Below are 12,432 nucleotides of genomic sequence, written 5' to 3'. Positions count from 1 at the left end.
GTTCTTGTATCCAACATAAGTGAATTATGCTGTGCACTGTGGTTGGTGTCCATGAACAGGAAGAGCCTGTTCTCAAAGGAACAATCACCATGTGATTTCCTCTCCTCTCCGCTGTATTTAACTAAGGCATTATTAAGGTACTTTTATATCGTGCGTCCAACAGGATGATTGTAACATCATGATTTGTCATGACTGATTTCTTAACGTTGTCTTTTCTGGACACATTGCCCCACGAAATATTGCAATTGCTGCAAAAGAAAGGAAATGTTACAAACAGCGCATTAGTGACACATTTATAGGCAAAAACATTTTCTAAACTTTGAAAGTTTGAAGCTATAGGATGAAGTTCTGCATCAGGTCAAATATGTAGACTCTTTCAGAAAGAGTGAGTGAGCCTCTAAAGAAATTTGTGTACAAATCTGGGACTCATCAATACTTTCTTGAATTTGTTCGTACTCTACGAGCAAATGTAGAAGCGCTTCAGAACATATGAACAAATGATAAAAGCCCGGATGTCTTAGAAAATTTAGTCACACATCTTTAAACTGAACACTACAACTACTAATTCTATTACTAATACTGGTTATTATAAGTTTCTTCATCATTCAAAGGTTTCCAAAACACTAAAAGCTTAAAGTGCTCAGAATTAGAATGAAATATGTGACAAATGTGAACACTTTTAACCTTTTTATTAATAAGCATATAACAGCTAACAAAGGCATTGTGGTGTCTAATCTTATCTCATCTTAAAATATTCTTCATTTCCATCCAGCAAGTATGGAAGATGAAGAGTATAGTTTCATTTCTCCACACTGTCCCAGCTTTGCTCGTGATAGTGGATGTTTTTCAATAACTGCAGTGCAGTTTCTCATCTGAGGCTGACACATCCTTGTCCTCAACTTTTTTTCCCCAATATCAATTTAGATATATTCCAGCCCAAGCCTGGTGTTTTCTGCTTAAAAAAAGGGGAAACAATCACTTTAGAGTAAAAATGCACTTTTTCTTCAGAGACTATAGTTTCAGTAGCCTCAGTCAGACTTCATTTATGAATTTATTTCCATTAATTTCAAGATAAAGAGATTTCTTTATATAGAGAAAAGAGGGTGTGGTATGGAGATTATGGTAGCAGTCAGGAGTAGTTGAGAGTGAATCCAACAAACGCGGTGATAACTGGGACAATACTGGTTCATGTTTGAGGTTTCACTTTCTTTCTTTTTTTGCGCAATAAGAACATTTAGGTTAGTGAATGAGACCCAATATGTGCTTATTTTTCCTTTTCAGGCTTAAAATCTAAAGTGTTGCAAAACAAGACGTGGATCACCACAAGAAGCAAGACGTTCTTGAGTCGATCCATGTCACTGTGGAAAGTCTCAAATGTCCGGTGAAAACCGTGCACAAAGTACACAGTCATAGATAAATACATAAGATTCTTGTGAGAGTTAATTGTTTGAAATATTTATTATTTTATTACAAATGAATTAGATGATATTTTAAAATCAGCAGCAAAGAAAAACAGACATGCACAACTGATTGATTTTATTTTATTTTATTGACAGCTCATTTGCATTGATTGGATATAATACAAGCTCTATCAACTGCACAAACATCTAAATTTAGTGGAGAAGATCAATCAGTGCGGGAACTCATCAATGTGAAGTGCTGTATATCCTTTATGCATGTCAAAAATGATTCTACACGATTTCTCCCTCAGATATCAAGCTCTTATTTTCATACAAATCATCACTGCAAATGATAAAGTAGCAACCGCTAATAATTGGTCATCAAAAATTCCACTGTTAAGTATCAACAAACAGGCAACACTAGAAATATGGCAACCTGCAACGTGGAGTGCAAGCAAAAAGGCATTCAGTGTTATTGCTGTTCAGGTGCACAGAAAGAAACAGCAAAGTTAGGAGCTGGACTCCAGGAAAGAACACATGCTTCTCTCTTAGTGAATCCATAATGTGACACAATCCGAGTGTCTGATCCAGAACGGTGTACGGTGTCACCAGGGTGAGTTTCCTGTCCCTTGAGTGGACAGAAGCAAAGTGATTAGCTCAAATGAGGAAAGCTGATGTTCCATTCAGCTAAGAAAGAAAACAGGAGAAGAGAATAAAATATAAAACCTGCACTTAAACAGGGAGCGTGTCCAGGTAAGAAAAGCAACAACAAACCTACATCACAGTGCTGTTGCTGTTTTTGACACGAGCAGCTGTAAGTGACTTACCTGAAGCTGCTTCCTCCTGGTTAGTGACGAGGCTGGGGCAGTAAAGTGTAAACAACTTTGGAGGAATCCTTTGGTTTTTTATCAGCACCCAGTGGCCGGTTGTGCACCTGCACCTGATCTGTGCTGCACGGACAGCAAACAGGAACCACATTAGTTCATCTCACATCATATCATAAAAGTAACAGGTCAACATAACATAAAGCAATAGTAGAAAACAGCAAAAGTAACAATAGTACTGTGGACCTAAACGTTGGAGAAACAAATCGACAGTGAAACAGGAAGTGGGTCTTAAATTTGGGGACGATTACTGGGGAAAAGTAATTGGCAGAATTCCTCACCCTCATGAAAAAGACTCTCCCTTATTCAGGTTAAGACTGTATACAGATTGCATTTGTAAAAATCAAGACGATCTAAAACACATCCCGGCATCCTTTTAATACCTCTGCCCGTGATTTAACTTGCATGTTTTTTACCAGCTCAGTCATGCTGGACTTTTTATTTTGAGGTGCTTGCGCATGTTTTGATCGTGGCGCTGAAATCTCATCCACTAGTTGCCATTTTTGGTCTCTGAGGATTCCACTCTAAACCTTAGTCGTAAGCTGATGGATGTTTTTGCATTTACTTCAGTGTTGATGTAGAATTTTGCTGTCCTCACCCTCCAGCTACATCACTTTGGCTGAAAGATGTTTTTTTTAAACTGTGAAAAAACTAATTCAGGCTCAGAGGGAATGCTAATAAGTTCTTGTACATGTGGCGGCTGTTTATCATTTATTTTAACTGCTTGAACACAATTGTACTAGGCTAATTTTGAGTGTATGTTTTTTAAATTAAATTTTTTTTATATATTGGGTGGGACCTTTGGGATGGGGAAGGTTTGTAGTTTGCGTAATATGGGAAAAAGATATGCAGGTGTGCCGTACCTGGACAACCTGGAGTAGTGCACAGTGATGTAGTTGGAGGCAAGGCTGCAACTTTGACCTTCTGTGATTGGTGGAGCATCCTTCAGAGGAACAATGGAGGGATGGGAGCTGTCACTCAAATCCTCTGGCTCCTCCTGCACACACACACACACACACACGCACACACACACACACACACACACACACACACACACACACACACACACACACACACACACACACACAAATGCAAAAACTGCATTTCTCATCCATAGCCATGTATGCCTCGTAAATATTTTCTCACCGGTATGTCGGACATCTTGCCCTTCCTCACTGGGTAGATATGTTCAGCTGACTCATAAAACATAGTGTCAGCTGTCACTGATGGACACTGTGGGGGAAACGCACGAAAACACACACACACAGCAGAGAAAACTGAGAATTAGACTTACAGCAAAACTACAGCAAGAAATGAAGAGATAGAGCAATTCCATAACTGATCAAAACCAATTAAACAAAGATCACTGTACCTTGTTTGTCACGTCTACTGACTCTGTGTCTACTCTGTGCATGTTTTTACTGGGAAGGTAAAGAAAAGGGATTGTTAGCAAGTGACAACCCCTCTAACAACACTAATACAAATAAGCCAAAGGGAAGAAAAACGAGCAACTGACAAAACTGTCATATGTTCCTCCTTAAAACAGAGGAAGAAATTGTGCTTTTTTTATGTCTGCGTAAGATCACAGAAATAGCCCAGGAGTAGTAATGGATAAATAGCAGTGTACTTCCTGTCACCTGATCATAACAGCCACTGTCAGTGTGATGAGTCCAGCAGAAACACCCACTGCTGAGGCCAAGGCAATGACCTTTAAACGACCTGCCAATGGAAGGATTACAAGGGTTATCAGTGTGACTAGAGGGGGGAAGAAAGGAGATGAAATGATGGAGTACAGAAGTGCCGCAAGCTAAAAAAAGATCAGAAATAAAAATAGAAAGTGTATGTGACTAAAGAGGGAAAGAGCACGGCATTAGTTAGCTGCTGTCTAGACTTTAGTCTTGTGTTTCCAGTCCTGATTTCCAAACCCAGCTCCACTTCTTCGGCTGTCTAGACTCACAGAGTCGTTTTCCACAGCACCTCATCACCTCCTCCTCCCCCCTTGTAGAGAGAGGGCTTTAAGTGACTCACCATGACTCATACAAAAACAGTCAGAAATCATGAGACCATATACAATGAAGACCAGAGCCTGCGATACTGACAGGAAGGTTTCATCACCATTCAGACAAAGGAAAATCTATCCAAACATCTCCTATGGTAAAAAATTGCAGATAAATACTCGAAGCCTTGTTGAGTCTGCGCCTGATTGAGTGTGAGTGTGTAAAAAGTGAAGAGATCCCCCAAATTACTACAGTTTATCCGGAGGAAATGTGTACATTGTGTATGTGAGGACAAAGTTTAAAAACTTTCCAATGATTTTTGAGCTTTCATTTTGATGATCTCTTGCTGCTTCCAAAGAGCAATATCCTGGGAGGAAAGTACCAAAAACTGAAGTTCTGAAACTGGACATTGGCGCTAGCTAGTGCCAAAAGTGAGTCAATCTAAACTTGGGCAGAATTAGACCAACAAAGCTTTGGTCTATGGTGCTAACATACCTCTTTATTGAAAACTGTGCGGATATTTATGTTATTATTAATGTTTTTGGGGGGAGTTTTTCTAGCTAAAACTACCTATGCTGGTAAGGTTTGGCTAAAACCAACTGCTAAACTGCTTTTCTGCTCTCTGATAGCGCTTTAGCTATTAGCTATGTATTGCTTCAGCTAATAAGAATAAGAAGGAATTGTGCCTGTGGTAGCATTTTTAAAGCAATTATATAATGAATATCCTTCATTTTTTTCTTATTAACTGTGCTTTTTAACTATAGCTTGTTTCACACACATTTGGTGAACAGTATTCTAGTATCATTTTATTTTCATGTTAGCTCTAATTAGCAGGGATATGTGTCTGTTTGCAGAAGCACTTTGCTAACCACAGCAGGAGGCGTTAGCTGGTAACTTAGCACTCCACTCTGTCATAATCAGTTTTGGCTGCATATAACAACAAATACACTAAACTTGAGGCTTCAAACCATGCACATCTTTATATATATATATTTTTATAGTCTGTAGGTGTTGCTAGTTAATCAGTGTTTGGATCCTCTTTAAGAATATTCATGTCCCTACGTAATTTCATCTTTGTTCAGATATTTCAGTCTCAGCCAAAGTGGCGGGCAGACCAAACAACATGTCCTTCTTTAAAGTTGCACTGTGGTTAAAAATTACAGCCATATTTTTATAAACTAACAAAAAAACTGCTTGATAACATCCTGTTGACAGACATGTAACAAATGTGAATGTGTTTGTACCTCTGACTCTTACGGTGAGGACTGGAGAGCTGTGGGCTCCAATTCGATTCCTGGCCTCACAGTAGTACTGACCGCTTGCACTCGGGCCAACCTCAGAGATGGTAAAGACAGGACCAGACTTGGTGACCCAAGCTGCATGTCAGAGCACAGGAAAGGAGATTCTTGTTATGCATGCCACAACACAAATTCATATAACATACTTCCTGTGGAGGATCCTACAGATGGAAATGTTGCCTTTGTATAAATGCTTTAAAATGTATTAGTTAGTTTTTATATGCTGACATTGCACAGCCCCTCCATCCAGAGCTAATCGGTGCCATGTGAAGTTGTCCACTGCTGGGTTCGCCTGACTGCTGCAGGTCAAGGTCAAAGGTCTGCCAGCATCCACAACACTGGAGGGACGAGCCAGAACTGAAGTGTTCTTAGGGGGATCTTGAGAGAGAATAAGAAAGAATTAAGACAGCTTCAAACTTTACTCTATGAAGAAAAGCCACAGGAGTACAAGCAGAGCAGAAACTGAGACAAAACTGCTAAACGACACGAAGCCAGCCAACACATTCATTACTTACACAGCACAGTGAGAGTAGCAACAGGTGACGTTTGGTATCCTAATCCGTTTGAAGCTCTGCAGTAGTACTGACCAGCATGGTGAGCACGCACAGACGACAATGTCAGGTTCTGAAAGGCACCTTTAGCAATCACCTGGTCACCAATGATACGATACCAAGCATACCTGTAGCAGAGAGGTGATTATGGGGGTGGGGATGATGATGATGATTAGGGTGAAAATGATTCATGGGACTGGGCAAACATGAAGCAATCATTTTTTGTTAGTTTTCCCTGGTAGAAGACTGAAGATTAGGGGGGACAGGGGCTTTTAGTCTGTGGCACCCAGACCCTTTAACAGGTATAATCAGGCCTGCTGTTGACATTCATTTGTCTTTAAGTATTTTTTTTAAAATTCTGTTTTAAGATGTTTCTCTATTGATGTTAATAAAAGTGTCTTAATTGCTGTACAGCACTCTGTGCCTTTTATGGCCACAAAATGTGCTAACTAAATAAACTTTACTTACTTATATTTTTAATGACTGATAGTGCTGGGGGGTTTTCGGTGAAGAAATAATAAAATAATTCAGGACTTGCAAAATATCCAGTTTTAAATGAGAAACAAGACTGAAGTTTGAATTTACATAATTTTAATGTGGTGAAAAGCCATGAGAGAATCATGATACTGACGAGGAAAAACACCAAGACAAGGAAAAAATACGTAGTAGAATTAAACTTGGTTGTTGCTGTACCCTCATACCTGTTGGCAGGAGGGTTTGCGTGGCTGACACAGCTCAGGTTTGCAAATGAGCCCTCTCTCATATCCCCTCGAGGACTCACCAGCACATGAGTGTTCTTTGGAGAGTCTAAAGAAGCGGACAGACAGTCAAAAAAGAAAAAAAAGATGCTATTATTTATAATGATTATGCAAATTGGTCAGGTTGCGTCAGTAAGGACGTCCAGCATAAATTTCCAAATCAAACACACAGAGCTAAACACTGTGACAAACCCTTGTGGTAAGAGAGCAGCCAAAAGAGCTTTTTTATTTGATTATTAAACTTAATCTGTGTGGAACAGTATGAAAAAAAACTGTCTGAGCTGAGGTTGTATCACTTCCTGTTCCTTTATCCATATGACATTTATTTGAGTACTCGCTTCATATCTCGCTTAAAATAGAGTCGTTGCTTAATCAGTTTAACCCAGACTGCCCTTTGACAGATTTACACAATAAGAACTAGAATAAAACCCCGACTAGAATAACCATTTACAGAAAATGACACCAATCTATTACTAAACACATGATTTTGATTGGTTTAATTGGGGGCAGATTGTCTCTGTGATATTAATAAAAACATGCAACAAACTTACAAGTGACATTGAGTAGAAGCGCTTTGGAGCGATCCGTTCCAAGTGAGTTACGGGCTACACAGAAATACTCTCCTCTGTCTGTGTATTTGAGGTTGGACAGGTGGAGCTGAGGCCTGAAACTATCTGGGATGCTCCCACTCTCCATGTCTGGAAAACACACAAAGGATTAGTGCAGGCATAAAATTTAAGTGTGGTCATAATCCAAGAAATATGTTTTCTTCTATAGTACACTGTTTCCAAAACTTCAGTTAGTTTAGATTTTTTTATTTCTACAAATTATTCATTATTATGTCTACTTATGTGTAACTGTCATCAACCAGTTAGTCCATCCATCTCAATCAGGTGGACGTGGACGTATCACATATAATTTAAATACAATGAACAGAGGTGAGTCCGGTACCTTTGAACCAAGCAAAGCTCTCGACAGGCGGAGCTGCATCGCTGCTGCAGGTCAGAGTGACGGAGCTGCCCTCTGACACCTCTCCTACTGGAAAGACTGTGATGGAGGTGAAGCGAGGACCATCTGGTGAGCATGAGAAAGAGCAAAGAGGGACAACCCCATTACCAAAAATCTGAGAAGATGAGTAAGTATAACAAAATGAAAACCCTGTATTTAACAGAAAACAGTACAGACAACATATCAAGTGCTGAACTAGTCGAATTTTATTGAATATGCTCATTGCGAATTTGGTAACAAGAGCATGTGTGCAGAATATTTTATGTTTGTGATCTGAGGAGAGCAGATGTTGTTGTTGCTTTTTTGAATTGGTTGATTTTGGATTGCAGAAGCACAGCAGTTTAGGGGCAACTCTGTTGTATTTTTGTTCTGTGGAGTTCAAAATGTTTCTATTTCAATTTTTCTACAAATCCATGCTGTACATTTAGAATGTAGTTTGGCATTGTTTCACTGTAATAAGAAAGACGATTAAAGTTAATTTGGTTGGTCAGACCTCAGGATAGTTTTTGCAAATGTTCTTTGGAGGGCAATCAGTGTTGGTTTTCAACCTTGTCCCTGAAGGTTCGGATATTTTCTCTGGATACTGAAGACTTCATTGTGGAATTATTGAACTGTTTAGCCACACTATATTTTATTCTGAAAGGACCTTTTTCTGCACATTACTTGGTAACCTCATTAGCTATGACATGATTAAAAAAAATTAGTGTAACATACTTATGTAGTCTTTGTATGATTTTGAATTAAATATAAAATTTAATTGATTTCTAAATAAATCGTTATGTGTAGATTTACATTGTGCACAGCATCCTAAGGGGTTTGTACACAATTTAACGTTTATCAGGGCCAGTAACATGCATATATGCCCTATATGTGTGAAGTTCAGTAAAATCTGAAAATTTAATTGCTGATCTTTCCAGCAGTTACATTTTCCAGCTATTCCAGGAATATCCTCCTACATGCCTGTGAACATGACATGAAGAGATAAACTATAAGATATGAAAAGCTTTCAGGTTTGGTTGCCTGAGGTTGCTTACGTCCCAGTGCCAGTGAGAGTGATGGAGACTGTACGTTCTGGGGTGGGATCGGTCGACAGGTGTATGCTCCGGCATGCTGCTGGTCAAAGCGGTTAATGATCATCCATTTCTCATAAGAGCCGAGGTTTAGACCATTCCTGCGTGCACAACAGCACAGAAAATCTACACTTAACATGGACTGTTTTTATAAATGCTCAACAGACTGGTTCTTTTTTCTAACACTCGAAGCATTTTACACAACATGCCTCATTCACACCCATTCACTCAAGCACTTTTCTATGCTTAAGTGCTTTCTGTCTAGCATTCACACACCGATGGATGCATTGGAGAGCAACTAGGGTCTCAGTATCTTGCCCAAGTATACTTTGGCATGCAGGCTGGAGCAGCCAGAGATCAAACAACCAGCCTTCACATTAGCTGATGACCTCCTCTACCTCCTGAGCTACAGCCACCAACAACAAACAACATAATTCTAACTTTACTCTAATAACAGCTGAGAGACATGTACGGTGTGTACTGTGTACATGCACACTCACGCACCTGTAGAGCGCAAGGCTCCTTCCTGGAGCAGCACATCCTCTGGCCTGGCAGCCCACAAACACAGTGTCTCCGAAGCCGAACATGTTGCCAGGCCTGGCTGGATGCAGCTGGACCTGGAGGTCTGAAGCACAGCTGTTAAGACCTTATTACATAATAGCAGTCATAGCAACTTTCATTAGTGTGAACCTACCTGTTACATCCAGAGTGATGGTGTCCGGGGAGGTCCATCTCCCCAGGGGCTGATCTGTCTCAAATCTGAAGTGATACTGACCTGCATCACTCAGCTTTACACCGCGAATCTGGACTGAACAGCTGGAGTAGCTACCCCCAGTATAACTGGAAGATAGATTTATATTAAAACACATTATTTCTAGAAGTGTTAAAAGAACTTTCACAACCAAACTTTCACTTTAATGCATCTGTGATGTGCGGGTGGTCCCACCGTGTGCGTCCGCGGTATGACAGGCTGATCTGGTTTGGGTCGGTGTGGTGGGTGAACTCCCTGCGACCCTCAGCAGACACACGGAACCACATGACCCGCTTTACAGTGTGACCTGTGAAGATCATAAAAACAAACATACAAACAAAAACTGCAAATTTCATCTTTCTTTAACGCTTTACATTTTTATACTATTTCTTACTATCCAGTGTTTATCTGATAGTACAGAACCCATCTACCATACCCATCTTCTGTACCTGATGGGTAGTCATATCGACAGGGCAGAGTGACGGTCGTTCCTGCCCACACACAGATCTGCTTCCTAGAAAATGAGACACTCCACCTGCTCTGGATGCCTGCAGGGGGCACAAACAGGTATAAGACAGAAATATTGAAGAACACACACACACACACACACACACACACACACACACACACACACACACACACACACACAGTTAAAAGAAAGCCTACAAAAACCACATGTGTATGATTCACCATCTCATCACGTCATCTTATAATACAGGCTCCACCAGGGTCAATGAATACATATTTGGGAAGTAAAAGAATAAATCTCAACAACCCACAAGTTAGAGTGACTCCTCGGAGGGAAAGCTGTCAAACCACAGCTCTCACTGCTCCGTTCAGAGGGACACATAAAAGTGAAGCAGTGTAAATGAGGCTTGATGAGCAGCCATTGTGACTTCCTGTGCGCCTAACAGCCTGCCTCGGCTGACTGCGTTGCACAAAAGGCAATCAATACTTATAAATAACCTGAGCGTAAAGGCAAGGACACCTGGCTGCAGAAGCCTTGGTGCACAATACATCTGTAAAAACTGTTGTTGTTTTTTTTACTCCTGTCATGTAAATCCTTTTGCATGTGATATACTTTTCAATAAAAATCAGTTTAATCTTTGATTAAAAAAAACAAACAACCCACACATCTAGTAATTAATCTCAAAGAATGCACAAAGGTTTAGTTTGCTTCTTGTTTGATGCACAAAATGGAAAGAAAAATGTCATACTTTGATCTCTCTGTGATTTCTCTTACCTGGTAAAGCTGTAAGGATGGTGCCCAGAACTAACGCACCTGCCAACATCTCCGCTGACACGAGCGCTGGAATGTCACCGGAGACGGAGAAAAACACGGGCAGACGGAGCGCTAAAGATCACATCAGTCAAATTTTTTAAAAAAGTCATCGAGTCAATTAGATCTGAAGTACTCACCTCTCAGAGGGTTTACTTTCACCTCGGCCAGTCAAACAGAGTTGTGGGATGTTTGCTACCCCTGATAGTGATGGAGGTGATTTTTATAGTGGTGAGAGTTGCATGGTGATCTGAATCGGCTGGCAGGAGGAGCGGAAGGGGCAGGAGGAGGAGGAGGAGGAGGAAGAAGAAGAGGAAGTATAAGTAAAAAAGTAACCTCTGATTTCTCCTCTGTCTTCATCTTGAAGCATTTTCACTTTTACTCCCATAGCTTTTTTAAGGTCACTCCTCTGGTGACTTACAGTTCCTATTTTGTGTGGCTGTGAAAATGTGACATCCTTGTGATCATCTCACTTGGCAATGTTGCAATTATTCTTACTGCAGGTTAAATGTCATTGACCGGTGGTACGTACAAATAGGTGGTCAATCAGTTCGTAGTATAGCCAAACTAAAGAAGTGACAAAGAACTACCAAGATCTTTGATTGAAAGTGGTTTAAATACGCACAAAATTGGGGCATACTGACCATTAATTTTTTCATATCTGGTCGCAGGCTGTTGCTGTAACATGTCTCCCTCGATTTTCTAAATTGTTTTTAATTCTCTGTAGTTATAGCATTATGAAAAAGTCTTGAGCTATCACTCATTTTTTTCAAATATTTTTAAAAAGGCAAATGGGAACTGTGTGAAACAAATGCAATCATACATGGAAATACAGCATACAAGGCAGAAAAGAGGTTTGTAAAACTAATAAGCTTGAAAGTCAAATATTTGCCATGACCACCTTTATTTCAGGGATAGCTCTTCAGGAAGGACATCCAAAGCTCTTCTTTGGATGTTGGCTTCCTTTTGGTCTGTCAGTAAAGTTGAGGTTAGGACTCTGGGGAGACCAATCTATGATAGTGTCCCACTGTGTTTTTTCTATCCAGGTATGCTTTTACTCCCCTGGCAGTGTGTTTGGGATGATTGTTATCTGAAGAATGAAGCCCTTTCCAATCAGACGCTGTACTAGTGGGTGGAAATGGGAAGCAATGTTTCTGTATTTATAATTCCATCAGTTTTGAAAAGATGCCTAACACCACTTTTTAAGGCATTTGACATTTTTCATGGGTTCAATCAAAGATATGGGAATAAATGATCTGCTGTTGCAACAAAATGCCTAAAAATACAATTTACCAATTTAAAATTGGTTCTTTGCTAAGTTGTCTGTCATGTGGCGACACACGGCACTGATTAATCTCTTGAATTAGGTGCTTTTTATGCTTTATTCACAGGTCAGTGTTAAGTGGTTCAAAAAAAAACCAAAAAAAAAACCATTC

General features: G+C 40.0%; 1 protein-coding gene across 2 annotated transcripts; it reads right to left on the bottom strand.

Moving 5' to 3' along the window:
* Nucleotides 1-1,530: 1,530 nt before the first annotated feature.
* LOC113032876 (sialic acid-binding Ig-like lectin 10) lies at nucleotides 1,531-12,056 on the bottom strand. Of its 2 annotated transcripts, none has more exons than XM_080308257.1 (19): nucleotides 11,137-12,056; nucleotides 10,961-11,026; nucleotides 10,167-10,265; nucleotides 9,913-10,024; nucleotides 9,661-9,806; nucleotides 9,471-9,591; nucleotides 8,931-9,067; nucleotides 7,840-7,962; nucleotides 7,440-7,586; nucleotides 6,832-6,937; nucleotides 6,095-6,258; nucleotides 5,808-5,957; nucleotides 5,526-5,657; nucleotides 3,922-4,003; nucleotides 3,657-3,705; nucleotides 3,431-3,517; nucleotides 3,148-3,281; nucleotides 2,228-2,350; nucleotides 1,531-2,028 (listed from the first exon to the last, which is right to left on the bottom strand). In XM_080308257.1, the coding sequence occupies exons 2-18, from the start codon at nucleotides 11,007-11,009 to the stop codon at nucleotides 2,248-2,250; spliced, it is 1,941 nt and encodes a 646-aa protein (XP_080164383.1). In that variant the 5' UTR covers nucleotides 11,010-11,026; nucleotides 11,137-12,056; the 3' UTR covers nucleotides 1,531-2,028; nucleotides 2,228-2,247. The 2 variants fall into 2 exon arrangements, with proteins under 2 accessions (XP_080164383.1, XP_026041820.1); XM_026186035.2 differs by having other exon boundaries at nucleotides 10,961-11,071; nucleotides 11,137-11,252.
* Nucleotides 12,057-12,432: the final 376 nt, after the last annotated feature.

The sequence above is a fragment of the Astatotilapia calliptera genome, chromosome 11 (genome assembly GCF_964374335.1).
Source record: "Astatotilapia calliptera chromosome 11, fAstCal68.1, whole genome shotgun sequence".
Taxonomy (NCBI): Eukaryota; Metazoa; Chordata; class Actinopteri; order Cichliformes; family Cichlidae; genus Astatotilapia; species Astatotilapia calliptera.
Note: the sequence above shows the minus strand (reverse complement) of the source record. Positions and strands in the feature narration are given on the sequence as shown.

Coding starts and splice junctions, on each gene's coding strand:
- LOC113032876 (XM_080308257.1), bottom strand. CDS start 11,009: ATGTTGGCAGGTGCGTTAGTTCTGGGCACCATCCTTACAGCTTTACCA. Junction 10,266..10,960: donor CATCCTTACAGCTTTACCAG/GTAAGAGAAATC, acceptor TGCCCCCTGCAG/GCATCCAGAGCAGGTGGAGT. Junction 6,259..6,831: donor GCAAACCCTCCTGCCAACAG/GTATGAGGGTAC, acceptor TCTCTGCTACAG/GTATGCTTGGTATCGTATCA.